The sequence below is a fragment of the Larus michahellis genome, chromosome 6, assembly GCF_964199755.1.
Source record: "Larus michahellis chromosome 6, bLarMic1.1, whole genome shotgun sequence".
NCBI lineage: Eukaryota > Metazoa > Chordata > Aves > Charadriiformes > Laridae > Larus > Larus michahellis.
Window position 1 is genome coordinate 67,121,144 of NC_133901.1, and position 18,856 is coordinate 67,139,999.

General features: G+C 43.6%; 1 protein-coding gene across 2 annotated transcripts in view; it reads left to right on the forward strand.

Annotated features, from left to right (window-relative positions):
- The window catches only part of GRK5 (G protein-coupled receptor kinase 5), a 171,569-nt gene that overhangs the window by 91,693 nt on the left and 61,020 nt on the right, over positions 1-18,856 (forward strand). For both annotated transcript variants that reach the window (XM_074590095.1, XM_074590096.1), the window contains exon 3: positions 16,059-16,171. In XM_074590095.1, the coding sequence (XP_074446196.1) occupies positions 16,059-16,171 (113 nt within the window). The remainder of the gene's footprint in view (positions 1-16,058; positions 16,172-18,856) is intronic.

Consider the following 18,856-nt stretch of genomic DNA (forward strand, 5'->3'; position numbering starts at 1 on the left):
ATCTTGCCCTGCAAGTGCTACTTCCTACATTTTCTTCTTGACTTCATCTCCACAGATGAGATCAGTGGAAAGGAAGATGGGGAGGGAATAGCGTGGAGATTGCAAAACATGCTGGGAGAAATGTACTTTTCCACGCATGTCTTGCTTGCTGGACTGCACATTCCTCTTTCCCTGGTGACAGTATTATGTGCTGGGTTTTGCTGGTAGCTAGGCAGCTACCCAAAGCAACAAATCCAGGTGCCAATGAAACTTTCCATTGACTGAAGTGGGTTCAAGGGCAGCAGTAACAACTCACAATTCAGTCTCTTCTGAGGCCACAACACAAGGTCCCATACAATATTTTTAACTGCAAATTATTCCAAAATCTCTCTCAAAACATAATCTGTACTTCATGCTGCATATCTGTACCAAGGATTTAGAAGGAAAATGGGTTATTAGTACCTAATTTACATTTTATGTTTTATCCTTCCTGGCAAGTTAAAGCTGTGGTCAATGGTTCAGCCCCAAATGGCCTTTCTTTACTCAGGCTGTCCAGACATTCATAACCTTATGAGTCCTTACCAAAGAGGCTCATGTTTGTGCCAAAAATACTGAGAGAAGAGAGAGCTCATGTGGAATATGCATAATGTAAGAACCAACGGAGTTCAAGGAAAGGAAGGTAATATTAATCACTGATAAGCTGATAGTGATGCTTAATTATTACGAATCATAAAATTATACAAAACATTGCTAAAATCTTATGAAATCTCTCTTCTTTCTCCTCATATTCTGCTGTTTTATGTTTATCTATTTGGGCTGAAAAAAATCTCTGGAAAAGAAGCTGCTTGTGTTTTGATTCCCGTATAACCCTCAAATATAGCATCCTCTTTGAATTTTCCAGTCAAGCCTTCTGAATTCAGTGAGACTACTCACAGGTCAAGGTCCTAAAACATCAGCAGGCAGGACAGAACTGGCCCCATAACACATCATAAATAATAAAGACGCTCCTCCCAAAGCCAAACCTCTGAGTAAGGGTTGCTGTTACTAGTGGGCTGGGTAGCATCATCCATTATTAAGGTTGCCTAATATTGCACATTGCAAGATTAAGATTTTGCCAGAGTTATGTAGACTGAAATTTTCCATGCCCAATGTTTTCTGTGCTATATTTTTTCTTTTTTTTCTTTTTTTTCTTTTTTTTCTTTTTTTTTCTTTTTTTTTTTTAAATTAAAAAATAACAGGCTGAAAGCAGGAGCCAGGATTGATCAGAGAGATGAAAAAGCAGCATCAGTCCACTGAGGGAATGAGCACTGGTGAATTAACATCACTACAGCTATTCCCTTAAATATTCAGGCTAAGTGCAAGACAGTTTATTCCACTTCCAGATGAGGTTAGTTACATTGCATATTGCTGAGGGAGTTCACAAATTTTTTGGATTTTTTTTGATTTTGCTGCAACTCATCTACCTGTACATCCTCTAAGTCAAAAAGGAAAGAGGCCAGCTAGTGTGCATTTCAGAGAAGGATCCCATCCTGTGCATCTCTGAATGCTTTTCCCTCCAGTGAAAGAAGCTAGCCACTTCAGACTGAGATGCAAAGTCTTAGCAGATGTCTCCCAAAGCATGTCCACTTGGAGAGCTGTTGCAGAGCTGCCAGTATGCAGTAAATCCATATCCCAGTAAATCCATATCAGCAGTACAAGCTACTGCTGCATACTATCTTGCTAGTGTAGGACAAGTCCTGGGCTGAAATGGGGGGAGATTTGGGACCCATTATCTAGAAATAACGAGATGAATGTAGAAATGGAGGGAACTTGCTCATCTTAGGGGAACTAGGATGGAGAAGCAGTGCTGCTGGAAAAGATGGCGAGAAGTTAGGGAGGGAAGGTGAAAGAAAAAAACGGGGAATCATGGTCCAGAGAGATCCTAGAACAGAGGATGATCAGCTAACACAATTTACAGCTCCTTTCCCAGCTCCCAGCAGCACAAGTGGATACAGCGACACCCCTGTTTCAGCTCTGCTGGTGTGGGTACCAGTATGGGTGTCAACATGATGGAGTTCCTGTTTCAAAGGAAACTTAGGAAAGAGTTCAGGAAAAGCTGTGATAAAAGAACATTCTTCAAGTTGCCAAGTAGAAAGTTCCCAGCCTTTTGTGTCATCTCTTCCTAATGAGCAAGGGCTTCTCTCTTGGTCCATAGCAATTTTATTTTTTTCTCCAGTTTTCCAGTTCCTTAAAAGCTTAGGCAATTAAACATGCGAAAATGTGTGGTAAAATGATGAGCACCTAAAATGGATTTTGAATTAAGGCTGCCCATGCAGCTTAAATTCATATCTGTATATATCACATACTTAATTTTCTTCCCCAGGAGCCCTAATGCAGTCAGTTCAAAAGACTGAGTTAGTCTGGGGATGAAACTGGGTTGTCTAATAAAGGAGGACAGAATGACTGACTCACTTATTGCATGATGTAAAAGGTGTGTGGTAAATTTCAATAGGGATTTGCAGCATCAAAGGAAAATGTCTCATGGCCAACGCCGTTGAGTAACACACCAGGGAATTGGACAGGGATACACTCTGCTCAAACTAGGTCTTATGTGGTGACAGGCAAGTCACTTAAAATGAGTTTTTCACAGTTGCGCTCTAATTGTGCATTTTTCATTTTCTGAGTAGCTGCCTTGAGATTTCTGGGTCTCAGTAGTAACATCTGCAACTGAAGCAAATGGAAGATTGGTTGTGAATGGGGAGAATAACGTATAAAGTTAAATACACAGAAAATCAAGTTGCACCAATCATTGGATATTTTTTACCTTAATCTTCATATGTTTAAGTTCCCCATCTGTAAAATTGGACTGATGACATCCTCTTTGTCTCCCAGAGGTGGTGTGAAAATAGATCCATGAATACTTGTGAAGTATTCAAAGGCTACAGTGGAGAATGCCACAGAAAGGTCCATGGGGAAATGAATCACCCTGTCTTCAGAGCAGGCCTGACTGGTGTGCAGTAAATAAAGTCTAGGGCCACACATTGAACCAGAGGAGAAAACAAAATGCTGAATAGCTGCTCATTAAGTAAGCACTGTCCGTTCTGTGCGTTGAATGAGGCGAAGGTCCTGTGGGAAAAACAGTTTGCAGTGATGTAATTAAAGACTGTACCAGAACGCACACACAGTGAGGAATGGCATTCATACACGGGCAACATTAATTTAGTTTTTTCCTAGGTTTTGAGGCTTAACTTTGCAACCTCAATCACGTTCCTTTAATAATTTGGGGTGTGTCAATGTAACACTACAGCTGAATTCTTCCTTGTGGAATATTATGTCTTATAAAAAAAGGAAAACCTCTCTAATCAAAAGTGAATGTGTTGCGTTACTTCCTGTTTGCTTCCCATGCTGCTACGGTTAATTGCTGCTTTCCTGTGGGTGGAATGAAGACCGTTGAAGTCCAATGGCCTCAACCATGGGCTGCTTATTTAATGCGGCATGTAAGCAGCAGGGATTTCCTTGTCCCTGGCTAGAGACCTGCATACTTTACCTCTTCCATGCAAGTAGGATGAAATTAATCAGTGTTGGTTTTCTCAGCAAGCAAAGAAATTTCAACTGCTGCAATGTCGGAGGAGGAAGACTCCTCAAAGGGGACCAGGAGAAAATGCATGAATGAGAAGTTCCTGCCAAGACATGAACACTATGCTTGAGTGTGTCTGAAATGTTGGGCACAGAGAGTAAATAAGCCCTGTGACAGGTCTAGCCTAAATATCCAGCACTTCCATGGCAAGTAGCCCATACTTTCACCGACCTTGGCATCACGACGAGGATAATATTTTTGCAAGGATGAACTGCTCTCGAACAATGTCTCTAATGTTTCAATGTCATTGCAAACATGCTTTCCTTTCACATTAGCCACGTGGCTCTTCTTTTCCATCCCTTTTTTCCCTTTTCCTTTCATAGAAGTACATTTTATGTGTCTGCAGAAGAGGAAATCTCTGTCTTCTGTGCAATTCCTGGGCTCACCTGAGGACTCAGAAGACAGTGCACCTCAGTCCTGGGAACGTAGGTGTTAACTCTTAGCTGGTGGTTCTCTTCCAGCCTAGCTCACTGTACTTAGCATTCCCATATCTCACTCTTATAGGAGAATCTGCATATCTCTAAGGGTATAATTTCCCAGGGCAATCTTGACTTCCATATTTTGTGAACTCCTCCTAGCAACCGTTGCACTCACTAATGAAGTAACAGGAGCAATCTAGCCATGCAGATGGGCCACAGAATATAGCTGGTGAAGCAACAGCTTGCTCTAAACATTCAAGCACCAAAAAGCCATATACAGCATCTACCCCACCCATTCTGGAGGTCAGCATGGAGGTGGAAGCACAGGGGGCTACTCTCTTTGGTGGTAGAATTGAAAGGGCAACCAGAATCTAAGTGGCTGCCCCATAGTGATCCTTTTCCCCAGGAAAAAGGTCCTAAGAGCACTTTATCTCTGAGCATCACATCACACTTATGGACACAGAGCTGATGCTTCACACAGAGAGAAGGTGGTGTTACCCAACTGATAAAAGGCAGCATGAGCTGTTGTCAGAGTTCCCACGGGTGGAAATAAGCCCATGCTTATTTCTAGCCTGATCCATCCCACCTTCCTATACGTTCTTGACCAGAATAACTTGGGAACAGGTTTCTGAAATGACTAATGACATCTGCTTGCGATGCTGCTCTTATCACACCAGTGTTATTCCTTTCCATTTGTCAGTCTGGTATAGAAGTTTGTGAGAAAACCGGATTAGATTTCAGTGGATTTTTCAACACTCTGCTTATTTTACCAAGCAGTGTGTACAGGCCTCCTGCTGATACGCTTGAGTGAAGCAGTGTCTGAGTGGGTCAGCACTTGGCTGAAAGGGTGCTGGAGAACACTTCAGACATGCATTAGGATCTCAGTTATTGATGTATTTCTTCAGATCTAACATATAGTACAAAGGGATGTTGAAGTATCATCTTCCAAGTGAGAAGTAAAATGTCTATCTATAAATATGTTTTCAGTGTCTAAATACCATAGCACGAATTAGGAGGTTGGCAACCCTAGTTGAAGTTTTTCTTAATTTTGTCTTCTGTCCGCTGAAATTCTGTCAGTGGCTTTGGAGGTGATAGTCTGGGCTTCTTGTTTTGCAGGTCCGAACACCATTATTTTGTGCTGCTGAACATTTAGTAGTTGTGTGTTGAAATTTAGGAAACAAAATGTTATGGGGAAAAAACACTTTGTCTGGGTGAGACATTATTCACATTACGGTGTGAAACTAAACCAAGAAATGACAGAAAAAATGAAAAGACATAAACTGAAAAAATACAAATACTAGAATAACGTTCAAGATTATGGAAGTGCTCACTTAGTTTCCCTATGACGAACCAGTTTTCATAAGAATGAAGAGGAAGTTCTCTCTAAAATTGCATTATTTTTTATAGACCTGAGTAAGACCGTTCACAGTTCTTGTGTCTGGACACCAGCTGCCACGCTCATCTATCTCAATAACTCAGTGTGAAGGGATCCTTGGTACGGCAGACTTCTGTCAAGCAGGAGAAAAAAATACTTTCCGTTGGCAATCCCCCTCTTGCACAAGTTCATTTTAGTGTATTTGGGGTTTCTAAATGACTTTAGAATCTCTTTTCCACTATTGATATCAATTTTACTCAGCAGCTCAGCTCCTTCATGCCCACTCAGAGGTGCCTGTCGTTCAGCAGGCACTCAAACCAGCCTGTGAATAGAAACTGAAGCAAAATCAGTGTCCGTAGACCACTTGTACTTGGGCCAAAGATCCAGTTAAGTGGTAATTTAGGAGCGTTGTCAAAGGTCAGTGATACCCCTTAAAACTGCTGAGGATTGATTATTTTTTTTTCAGTCTATTATTGTCTCTTTGATTATTTAGGTTGATGGTTGAGGTTATTTTGCAATTTTTTGAAGGTTGTGATTGACAAACACTTAGAAAAATAACTTACCAGTGTAGGATTGTGGAGTTTTGTTGTACTTGAAATGTGGGGTTTCAAAACAGCAGGAGAAAAATTGAAAGGAAAAAGAAAGTATTTTGTTATTCTTCTTCTAGTATTTTGTTAAAGGTTACTAATAAAATGGCTGGGATGTTTAGAACTTGCAGTGACTACTGAATGGCATGCAGAATTAGTAATCCCTGTGAATAGTTTTATTATGTGCCTGTCAGCAACGCACGTTGCTTAAATATGCCTTCGCAGAGTGACTGTGCTGGTGGCTGTGTGCGTTCTGCCATTTTATTGACCTGGTAAAGGTTTAGTCTTGACGGCTGCTTCGGTTTCTACCCAGGCTGGTTCAGAGTCAAAGAGTAGTTTTGCAGAAGTCTTTTCGTCTTAAGAAAGCGATTCACAAGATGTCTCCTTTAATTTCCTGGAATCGAGATGTTTATTTTGTGCTACGTACAACAGCAACAGTTCTGTAGATTTCATAACCTTAAACATTCAAATTACAACTTTTACTGAAATTTTCTTTCAGCACGTATTACTCAGAATATCACCAGGCAGGAGTCTAAATAACAGCACTAGACAGAAAATAAGTTCGGTATTTCAGTTAAAATCTTGAAGATGATTGGACATAAAAGTCCAAATAATAAAAATATCTCAGTAGCTACCTTCTTTGAGGACAAATCATCCAGTTCTGTCATCCCGATCCAAAGCAGAACAAAATGAGAACAACGAAGTGTTTGTTCCCCGAATTTCCCAGGGCACTTCTGAGGTGAGCTTTCATATTTATTTGAGGGATTTTTTCCATTCCTCTGGCCTTGCCGCAGAGATATTGTTGAAAGTCATTTAAGGAGATAAAGACAAACTCCTTTTCTAGTCGGGGTGGTGGTCACGGTTATGGTGTGGGCAGCCCTTCCCCTGGGGCTGCAGAACAAACACCCCATTCAAGTGCTGGGAAATTTTGGTGATGGTGCATCTTCTGTGATCGGTATGAAGTAGTTTGGAGGTCCACCATGCCCTGAATAGCTTTGTGACCAGCCATGAAGACAACAGTTCAGACACTGTGCTCAGGAAACCTCATCAAAGGCATTGACTCAAGGGCATGTGCTTACTACTAGTCATTTGAATTTTTGAACTAGCAGAAGTGTTACATACCTGTCCATCTGTCTGTCTATGAGTCAGTCAGTCCATCTCCCTGCTTTTTTTTGCTTTTTTGTTCCCTTTCTCTGTACTGTTATTCTAACTGGTAGCCAAATGCAAAAGAAAGGATGTGTTTAAGGACATGGTACCTGGCAAGTTCAGTTAAAAAAAAGGTTTTGAAATATTCCCATTGCACGTTCACAATCCAGATTTCCTGACGATTAATCATGGTGCGTGCCTTTCCACTGTCGTGCTGATGTTGGCTGTGGAGCCGAGAGACAGAGTGAGTGTTTTATTCATGTAAATTGTGCTTGACACAGGTGGGAAAACTCGGCATGATCTATGACCCACTGGAATTGGTGGGAATCTCTGCATCCATTTCAGCAGGCTTAAAGATCACCTTCGTTATTTTTGAGAATTATTTGTCATCTTTCCCTGCACCCTGTACTTCATGCAACAATATATATTTTTGCTTCTATGATTTAAAGGGGCTCAAACATTAATGGCAGGTTCCATCTTCTCAAGCTAAACCTTCTTGTGACCCTGCAGTATCTGCAGTCCGCGTTTGAACTCTGGGCTCGATCAGTGACCCACGTGGAAAGGATGCAGTTGCCTGAATGAGTAATTTTTAGAAGATACCAGAATTGTTGGAGGAGGGCTGGAGTAACTCGGCAGAGTAACTCAGATTTTGTTAGATTGAGAATTTGTCTTCCACTGGCGAACAGCCTGGTCTCAGGGCAGAGCATTTGCTCTTTGCCATTTGACCGTGCTCCTGGCACAAGGCTGGATGACCAAATGCCTCCCCTGAGACAGCTGAGGGTCCCTCCCCAGGCTCCGGACCCCACTCGTGTTTTTCTGTGTGGTGACTATATTGAGCTCACAGGATCTCGTTTGATCCTCCTGCTGCAGCTACAAAAAGGGTGGGTGGGTGGGTTGTTATCACTCCTGCCAAAATCTTTGTCCAAAATCAACAAAGCCACATAAGCGTTCTGGTTCAAGTACTCGTACAAACATATTTATGCAACTGTTTGTGGGATTTGACTTTCAAATAAAATTCCATGAGCAAAGCTTCAATACAGCCGCTTTCAAAAAACAAATGAGAAGATCCATATATATCACCGGAGTGTATTTAACTGCGAATTTGCTACAATATTCTCCAAACATTTTTTACATATTGGTCCAACTCTAAGGTTTGGACTGTTTCCATCTTCAGTGTAATGCTGCTGTGATGTGTGGAGTTTATCCCTGTAGCGTAATACCATGAAAAGAGTGGAAATAAGGAAAGTTATACAAAGCAAACACTGTCTGCGTCTGAATAATTACATTAGATGTTCGATGATCAGGAGATTCAATTTTGTTTGTTTTAAAAAAGACAGCTGACAAGCAGAGAAAATTAAGTTGGCAGGACTTAAAACCAGTTTGGAGTAATTCCATTGTCTCAAGTAAGCTTGATTGCATTTGTATTTTTAATTAATTAAACGTGGATAGCCAGTGCCAAAGCAACCTTCCCTGTAACAGCATAGATGAGAGTCTCCAAGTCTTTTTTGTAGAAAAACTTAAATTTAAGGGGAAAAAAATCAACCAAGGCCAAAAAATGTGTTCTTCCCCGGGGCTTCATGTGTAAGATCTAGAGCGTTCTACAGCGATGAAGTGCTGGTTTTAACCGCAGACCGGGACGAGCTGCTGTTTGAAATAAGGAATCTATCAAGCCATTATCCTGTCGTAAGTAGTAACAATTTCCGTATTTTATTAAAAATAAAGAAAGCAGATGAAATATTTATTGTTAGAGGGAGTGTGCTTTTGCCACCAGCAACACAGCTTCATCACAGCCCTTGGCTTCAGAGTTTCTGTCCTGCACCTGCGCAGCTCTGGCCCTGCCAAGATCAACACTCTCCAAGACAGGGGCTCCGTCGTCATTTTTAATCTCTGTGAAGTGCCAGGTGAAGTTATGGAGCAGTATAGTGGTTAATGTATAAAAAGACTCTGCTGTGCTCTCTCGGACTAAATTTCCGCTCCGGGGGTTTGCATTGCAAGTAAATAGCAAGGAGACACAGGGCTATCCGGTAGCACTCTGGGCTCACACGCTTTGATATACTTATTCTGGCCACGCTGCTTTGAGGTAGGGCAGTACTATTAGCCCCATTTTATAAATACAGCATGCCACTGAGGTCTGCAGGACGCAGAATATTAGTTGTACTGGTAACTGAACTCCCAGGGGAGCCAAGCTGCTTGTGTTGGGCTTTTATAACGTGACTTACTGCCACAGTTCCTGGGAATTTTTGCATGAACTGAAACAAGGCATTTTTATTCCTGTCTTGTATTCTCTGACCATCTGGCTTGCCTCACCTTCTAAATGCATTGCTGGAGACAGGGCAGATGGAGAGTCCTCAGCTTTTCACCAACAGGTTTCCATATTCAAAAAAACAAAACAAAACAAAAAGAACCAAAACCTCACACCAAAGAAACCCAAAAACCCAGAAAAAACTAGACAAAAATGACAAGAATCTTCCCTTCTGTTGCTTCCCCCATTCCTGCAACATTCCCATGAAAAGGAGATCCCTCACTACCTTACTGTACATGCGCTTGGGTGCAGTTCTACAGTTTAAACAGCAATATCTGTGTTTCTTCATCAGAAATGGGCCCATATTTTGATTTTCTCAAAGAAAGAAACCTGATATGTTTTTCACTGCAAGTACATGGGTTCCCAGCAAAGTTTAGGAAGCTCTGACTGACCGTGACATCTCCAGTTCTGAAGGCCATCAAAAAATCAGAAGGTAATAAGTGGGTCTGCAGAAGCCTTGATGCAGCCAATCTTGGGATCTTACTTTTGAACGTAAGGATTATCTTTTGTATTGAAGCGTATTTATTAGAGATGGAAAACCATCTTTTATAGAATGCAAGAGCTAATGTTCCAGCTTTCCAGCTTATTCTGAAATACAAGAGCAACACAGACACTGTTAATAATGCAATCAAAGCAATTTAAATCCTTTTAAAGCATCCACAAAGGAGCCTTTGATAAGAAGCAACTTTCATAAGCCTCAAAGACTAGGCAGTTTAGTGTGTACTGTTTATTAAGTTTATATGTAGACAGTGGTAATTCCACTTTCAGCTGGCGAAGAGCAGCAGTAAATTATAAGACATATTTATAAGCACTAGTGTTAGACTTGCTGGTTTTAAATTAAAAATGTATTTATATTAATATGGCTCTAAATGGGGTTATTCAGTGTTTAAAGACGCAGTTTGTTTTCCATTATTACCTTGACTGGACACAAAAAAAAAATCTGTAAACTTTAAAGGCTTTGGTCTTTTTTTTGACAAAAAGAAGGAAATTGCTACAAGTGCACACTGTACAGTGGGCTGTGAGAGTCTGTTTAATTCAGTCATGTGGCATATTTTTTAATCTTGCTTTTAGTTCCTGCTTTTGTCCTCCTTTTTCATTGTGTGCCCCTGTAAGAGAGCTTACATGTAGGAAGCAGAGATGGGCAAAACAACCAGAAATGGATTTAGATTTGGGCTGGGGTGGTTCGGATCTCTTTTAGCAGCATCTCCCCCGAGGTTGAATGAGGAGGATGAAGTGTGTGTGATTGTGGGACATCTCCAGCTGAAGTTTCCATCCATCTCAGGGCTGGAGGGCTGGTGGGAATTGCTTTGACAGGCCTCAACCGCTTGGAAAAAGAAAGTTTTACTTTTTGGTGTGCTAACAGTCTTACGAACTGACTACTAGCCCCTTCTGGCTCTGATCTGCTCCCTATTGTCCAGCTTGAGCATAGGGACTGAGGGTTCCCTTGTATTCAAAAGCTTTCTCCCAGGAGTTTGGTGTGCTTTTTTGTTGTTCTGGACCAAAGCAGGCTAGAGGAAGAGAGCAGCAGACAAATAATAGACTTGGATCAACATCTGTTTGAAAGATTTTGATTCACCTGAAAGAAAAAAAATATTGGGAAGGGAAGATGAGTTCTTGTCTGGGGTCATTGAGCACGAGGAGGGAAAGAACAATTAATTCTTCCTGCATCCAGTTTAGTATTTCCAGGTGTTAAGCAGGTTTGTTTTTTTTTTATTTGCGTGGGTTCGTTTTTGTTTTTTGGGTTTTTTTTAGGCAGCAGAATTATGTTGCATTTGAATCTTACTCATTTTTAATCCAGGCTGATTTAATGCCAAGGAGAGCAGAGATCCAGAGGCCAAGTCCAAATTTTCCTGTGCAGCAGCATGGTGCATGTCTTCTTGGCGATTCTCCAATGCATTTCTTTGAAATATCTTCTCTTGGGATTCCAGTATGTTAAAAAGAAAACTAAAATGCTACTTAATACATAGTACATAAGTGCAATCATTGGCCACAGCAGTAATGACCAAAAAGCCAAAAAGATTTTCCTGTATTTTGTAGGCTTGAAAAGTGAGATTTAAACTGAGCTCATCCCGCCCCGCAGACATCTACAGGAGGAAACCTCCCCAGCTGGTTGCAGGTGTTGGATTAGTAGCCCTTCAAACAGAAGTACGGCTTTCCATAGCAGCCTCTCTTAGACACCTGCAGTTTACGCTGAATGAAACGATATCAGAAAAGAATGGTTTTCAACCAAGAGTCGTCACCCAGTTTTGTAGCTCACAACTAACCCATCGAAACCCACGGGTATATTGCAAATGGGAAAGAGGAGGGGAGACCCGGTCTCCATGTTTCCAAAATTGCTAAGGTGATATTTTTGAGCCAGTAAAAAAATGCTAAGTATTTAAATGGGAAATTAGGACGAAAAAATCTTCACAAGGTACAGGGAGATTTTAACTAATTAAAATTTTTTTTTTTTCCCTTTTACTTGGAAATCAGAGATTTTATCAGCAGCAAGTTTCTTTATTACCTTGGTTTTTTTCACTTCATCGATGGCATGTTTTGATCAGTACCAAAAGTTATTAATAGGACTGTTTTTCCTAGGTGTGCACTTAGATCTTTTTCAGAACCTTACCAGAGTATCTGTCAGGCAAAAAATTTGGCCATAGACTTTGAATGGTGATGGCGTTACCTGTATGCAGGTGTAACTATTTTGGTAGGTTCTGTGTACTGGGTGCTCCTTAAAGTAGTATTTCAAGACATAAGCTATGAAGTAAAGGGAAGTCAGTAGAATTTAGAATAAATGTTATTTATCTTTATTTATCTTATGAATCTTTATGATGGCATTTTGTATAATACCTTTTCTATATTAATCTGTGTCGTTACTATGTTAGGAAGATAGAGTATTCACTTGCATGAGCATATTGTCTGCCAGTCATATTTTCTAAATGAAGAGCTTGGCGTCAGCGAGAAGTGACTGCTTTCCTAGAGCCGTGACCCACCCAGCTTTTCACCCCTGTTTTGGGTGACTTTGCAGGTGTTAAACAGGATTGCGCTGAAGCAGGAGGGTCTGACTACCAAAGATACCGCACTCAGAGCTGTTTTAGTTACACTTCATCATCATAAGCATATGGTTTCACTTCCAAGTGTTTAACATTTCCATTTCCTCAGGAAATCATTCTTTCTATTTTTTAAACTTTTGAAACTGGATGGATATTTTTACTGGCAGGCAGACCGAGAGCGACACGACGATGAGCCCCAGCCCAAGGGAGCCCCTGTCTGCGGTATCCGCATGGTTCCATGGTTCTCCATCCCCTCCCCTGGTGCAGCAGCTCCTGGGCACAGCTCAGGGTGCTTCAGCCAGGCCTCCGGGGCACAGCACGCTGTTAAAACACTTCTGCTTTCCTTCTTTCCTTACTATAATAAAACTATGCACTCCTTTTTTCTGCTTTAGCTTCTTAGTCCACTCCAGCACCCATGCATCCCAAGAATTAGTTGAGAGCAGACTCCTTTAGCTGACTTAGTGAGGCCAACAGCAAGATCAGGGCCTAAGAAAATATTTTGTGTCACCTACAAGGAACAAAAGCAGTTGCATCATGTATTTATCATCTGTATTGGTATATCCAGCACTTAAATGAACATGACCGAGGAGGGGATGGCTCCAGGGGACTGCTCTGGCTCTTGTGTTTTCAGAGATTATTTTTGGTATTTCCTTTTTCCTCATTACGAATGGGTCCCCCTTTCTCACGTGTTGGCCAAGTTATGCACTGTAGGAGGAAGTCTGTGCTCATGTCTGCTTTATGTTTTATTTATCCACATATGTAATAGTGTTTAGCTGCTTGTTTGCTTTTCCTGCTGTGCTATAAAGTACAGTTCTTGGATGTGTTATTTGCACACTTATTTAGCTGATATCACTAGCCCTTTTGTTAGAAGAGCATCCTCTGCTACAGTGAGTGTCACCATATCATAGCAACTTTGATAAACTAACTGCATTTTGTACAACAAGCATTGCCACTGTGCGTCAAATAGCGCTGTACAAGAGAAAATATAGGGCAAAGTGGCTGATTAATGTATTTGTTTCTTTGAGTTTTATTCTGTTACAAATTCAGACAGTCGCAATTTTTGCACTGCTTGTTTAACATGAGGAGATTGCGGTGGGTTTGGGCTTCTGGAGGGATTGAATTTGCAATTGCGATCAGGCAGGCTGTGTGCTACTGATATCCAGGGTGTATATTTTATTCATGCCTTCGTAAGAGTTGTTATTCAAGGTAGCAGAAAACAGCATCAGGCAGATGTACTTCAACCTCCAGACCTGCCGAGAGAGCTCACCTGAGCTGCGCAGCCTCTGACTTTGTGCCAGGCTCTGGGACATTGTGAGTTGCGGTTTTGATCTGCTCAGGCACTTACCAAACTCCTTCCCTTACCTTAGCGCCGTGCATGCCTGCACATTCCTTCAGCAGTTACCTTCCCACTAAAAAAGCGACTTGGTCAAATGGCACAAGCTTGTACGACTCGCAAGGACACCCCAAGGCTGCTCAGCGTCCAAACGAGCCCGCTGGCTTTCTCGCCATACATGTCTGTGTCGGGATGTTCCATGCTGAAGGCTCCAGCTCAGGCAAACAAACCAGTGCCATGGGCTTGCTGCTGATAGTTAGATAGGTCAAATTAGGATTTAGTCAGTGATTCTGATCCAGTTTTATTTGCTAGAGGGTATCAAAGCACTGCAATCTTCTGGATAGATTGAGGGATCCAAAACGGACCGGCAGTACCATCCACAGAATCACAGAATCACGGAATGACAGGGGTTGGAAGGGAGCTCTGGAGATTATCTAATCCAACCTCCCTGCCAGTGCAGGGTCACCCAGAGCAGGTGGCACAGGAACACGTCCAGGTGGGTTTTGAGTGTCTCCAGAGACGGAGACTCCACCACCTCTCTGGGCTGCCTGTGCCAGGGCTCTCAAAGTAAAGAAGTTCCTCCTCATGTTTAGGTGGAACTTCCTATGCTCAAGTTTGTGCCCACTACAGCTTGTCCTGTTGCTGGGCACCACTGAAAAGAGCCTGGCCCCATCCTCCTGACACCCATGCTTTAAGTATTTATAAGCATTGATAAGATCCCCCCTCAGTCATCTTCTTACAGAAAAAGACCTCCAACTAGACTCTGTGCCCCATTGTTCCAGACTGCTTCAGGAGACCTAACCAGAGCAGGACCATACTAAATTAAAAGCACAGTCCAGCTAGCCCCAGCCCGTGTCTCCAGTGACCACCCTGTAGGTGCTTCAGGGGCCGGTTCCTGAAGTACAGCCATACCTGCACAGACGCGCAGCCCTGGGCAAGCACCCTCCTTCCTCTTGCAAGAGGCAGCCTTGGATGCCCCTGCTCACCTGCCAGCCAGCTACAGGTCAGCAAGTCCAACATCTCGTACTGCATTTTCCATTCAGGAGGGATGTCCTGCCTTTGCAGGACGTGGTCCCCAGACCATGACCTGTGATGAGCAAGCTGGGTGCCTCCATAGCAAAAGCGAGCCCTGTGCCTGCAGATGTTCTCCTTGGAGTGGATGGAGCCGAAGGGGGACAAAGCGAAGGGGGAATAAAAGACATTGCAGGAGCAACTCCAGGCCTGAGAGAGAAGTAACCAAGGCACTGACAACTTGTGTGGGTTTCGTATGTCTGTTTGCAGTGCTATGTTATGTGTTTAGAAGCCGGTTGTTTCCATAATAACAGCAAGTGCCATATGGCAACGAGGAGGGTGGTGAGAGGAACGCTCAAGGAAACACAGTATGTTGTTTGACATGTGTGTGCTTCTAGAGGAATAACGTGTCTCGAGCGAGTACTGCTGCTCCAAACAGGCTGGGGGATTTGCTGCTTTCACCAGAAAAATATCCAAAGTCCTCGGCATTTGTACTGGTGCAATGCCAGTTAACGATGCCTGCCCTTCTCCCTGTTTTCCTGCAGGTAGTCACTGTGATGGGTAAAGGGCCTTTTGCTTTACTGGGGGTGATGGTTCTGGATGCACCAGCACAGAGGAAAGGCATTTAAACATGGCGTTTAAGGGGAAATACAGTTCTGTAAAGGAGTGCGGTGTGAAACTGAAACCAGCTAGATGCCATATGCTCCATCCATTCGTTAATGCTCAGCGAGTAAATAGAAATTTTGAAATCTTTGAAAAGACGTAATTTGCAATAATTGTTTAGCAGAGAGTGGGTTGAGCATTTCAAGAGACTAGGGGCACTTCGTTGTATATCTAGGAAGCATCCAGGAAGGTCTCCACAAATTCCAACTTTCTCTACCCTTTAATGTATGACTCACAATTCAAGGAGTTGTAATTTGCTCCCCACATTCCCACAATGTCTGAGCCGTACCTTTGCAGAGTGCATATATTTCCACCACAGAAAAATGTGAATTTATTTTTTCATAATAGCTCAATGGCTTTTGCGGGACTCTTACCAACATCAGCCCCGTAAAACTGAGCCTCTCTTGTGTGAGTCTTAAAGCCATTAATTATGTTTGTATTGGGATACCCGAAATGTGGTGGCGGGGAGAAAGCAGCAGTTCTGATTTGGGGTCGTAGTTCTGCACTCATTTGCAACGCTTTAAACTCCTAACCAACCCAAAAGGCAAAACTCTTCTAACTTTCATGCTTCTCTTCTTTTTATTGCCTCTAGAGAGAGATTACTGCAGCATATGCGAAAAGCAGCCGATCGGAAGGCTTCTCTTTCGGCAGTTCTGTGAAACTCGACCCGAGCTCGAGTGCTGCATTAGGTTCCTTGACGCGGTGGTAAGTCAATCCTTGTGATATTTTGGGGTGCTTCGTGGCACAGAGGAGACTCCCCTGACCCCAAGAAATCGCTGTTTCATGGGATGTGATTTTGTGTCTAACACACCTGAGCAAAGCAAGGAGAGGATGGGGCTGACCTCGTCAGCATCCCAGCATCATTGGCAGTACGTGGGGTTGGTACCAGCCTCGGGGAGCGCAAGCCACCGGAGTGGGAGAAGGACGGGCACCCTGGAACAGCATTGGCGTAGCCTCCCTTCATGTCAACGCCCAAGCAGCTGAGCTGCTGTGCGTAATGTCTTTTGATGTGGGTGAAGCCTGCAGTGCTGGGAGGCACTGAGAGGAAAGGGAAGATGATGAATGGACTGACAAGAGACGATGAGGAGTATGATAATACTACTATCTATCTCTTACCAAGCCTTTTCATCGGTAGTCTTCAGGGTGATTTACAAAGGACATCCTGATGGTTATCCTGGTTTTTCAAATAGGAAGACAGAGGCACAAGGTATGGAGTTGACTTGGTTGAGGTCACCAAGAAACAAATATGCTCCATTTTCCGCATCAGTGAGCTATCAGTTAACTGGGCCACTGAGCAAACTCCCGCCAGCCCCGGGGGGACCTGATGCTCTTTCCCAATCTGGCAGCACTTGGCTGTGTGTAGTGCCAGCAGGAGAAGCTGTTCACAGTGGAAAAGTCTCTCGGTGGCTTTCTTGCTGGGAACCTGCGGAAGGGTAGGGTGTTGATGAGCCAAAAGGCTAAGTCATACCAGAGAGGGAGATGAACTTGTCACTGCTGAGTGTGAGTGTCCGGGGGGCTTCGCTCTCTGGATAACACTGGCAGTCACAAGCAAAATGACGCATACCAACAGGAGTATTTTTTTTTGTTTGTACCATGGTGAAGCTATTCTGAAGTATAGGGAGATGTGAGGATCCCACTGAAGTTGTGAAAGTAAGGGCCTGGGAGAGGACACACGGTCACTTAAAGTTTATGGCAGTACTGCAGTATCTATGGCAAATCTACAGCATCACAGAAATCGTTGGATAAAGTCCTTTTCAAATCAGTTTTAGGTCGTCACAACTTCTACCTGATATTCCTAGCACTGGTCATGATTTTCCCCAGTGAAAGGTTTAGCCATTGAGGTACGTGAAACTGCTACATCTGACAAATGCTCTGTGCAGCTGTACTCAAGGGCAGGCGGGCAGGAGGACATTTCGGGTACCCTGGGAGTGTTTGTCCTGTGCCGAACTGGCATCATCAGGTGAGGCATCCGCCGCTGGTGACACAACACGTGCCCGTCCAGGGGGAGGCATGCCCGCAGAAATGCCACAGAAAGTGTGATGCCCGCAGCCCCAAGGAGACGGGCGATGGCTGTCGCTCTAGGAAGCCGCAGAAATCCTTTGGGAGACAGCCACAAAAGCTTGCTTCCAAGTGGTTTTCATTTCAGACAGAACAGACAGAGCCGTCCTCAGTTTGGAGACGGTTAGTGAGGCTCTGAGCTTTTCTCACGCCCCCTTGCAGCGGCCGGCATCACATTTTGGTTCCAGCAGTGCCCAGGGGCTGGGGAGAACAAGCCCACGTTGTGCGAGCCCTGCACACACCTGGCAGCAGCACCCAGGGCACACTGGTTAAGCTGACAGTGGTAATAACATCTGGCCAAAAGGAAATGTTACTGTCCCCCCGTGTGTGTGTCCCCAGTGCCACCAGCCCCAGAGCACTGCGTGATAACCTTCAGGCTGGCGTGGGGTCATGGCTGTAGCGCTGCCCGGCATCATCTCCAGTCTCTCCCAGTCTCTCCCAGCGTCTCCCAGCAGCGCCGGCTGCCCAGCCCGCCTCCAGCTGCGAGAATTGAGGGCACTGTGTCATTTCATTCTCCCGAAACCCTGTGGAGTGGTGCCAAGCACTGAAACTCCGTGTCCTCCCAGCATCCATGCAGTGCAGGCGACACCGTTCCTGTGAAAGCTTGTGGTGGGACTGGCTTTGTTTTAAAGCTCCCCCCCGAGCACTCCCAGACCGATATCCTCAAATCCTTGGGCGAGGGTGTCCTTTGCACCCATCCCTGGGTTGCTTCTGCAGAATGGAGCTGCCCTCCATACCTTTACTGGGCCAGCGATCTGTTCCCAGTTAGGCTCAGACTGGCAGTACGAGGATTTCATGAACAAAATGCCTGGCTGCACGGAGGTCTGAATATTTACTCTTTCTCTCTTATTTTTAATGCTAATTAGCAGCAGCCTCCTTTGTTTATTGATTTCAAATTCTGTACAAGCTTGCTCCCAGCCCACGAAAATCCCTGTATTAGGCAATATTAAGGTCAAACAACACATCTCATAGCCATTAACTTGGATGATTGCTACTGAAATTCGCCCAGCGGGGTCACTCTGCGTTGAGTGAGTAGTGGGATTCAGGCCAAGTCCTACATTCGGCAAAAAAGTCCTATAATGAGACCAGAAGTTTGACTTTACAGCCCTATTCCGAGACCACCAGGAATGCGAAACCTTTTGGAGACCACCTGCTGTAACAAACCCCAAGCAGAAAAACCCAAGAGCCCCCACTTTCTTTTGACCTAGTTATTTTTCTAACATGAGATGCAAAACCTAGCTCTTGTGTAATATCAAATAAAAAAAGAAAAAAATAATAGAGGAAAATATTTAGCTGTTGGTAAGAGGCTCACAGAGCTTTTTGTGCATTGAG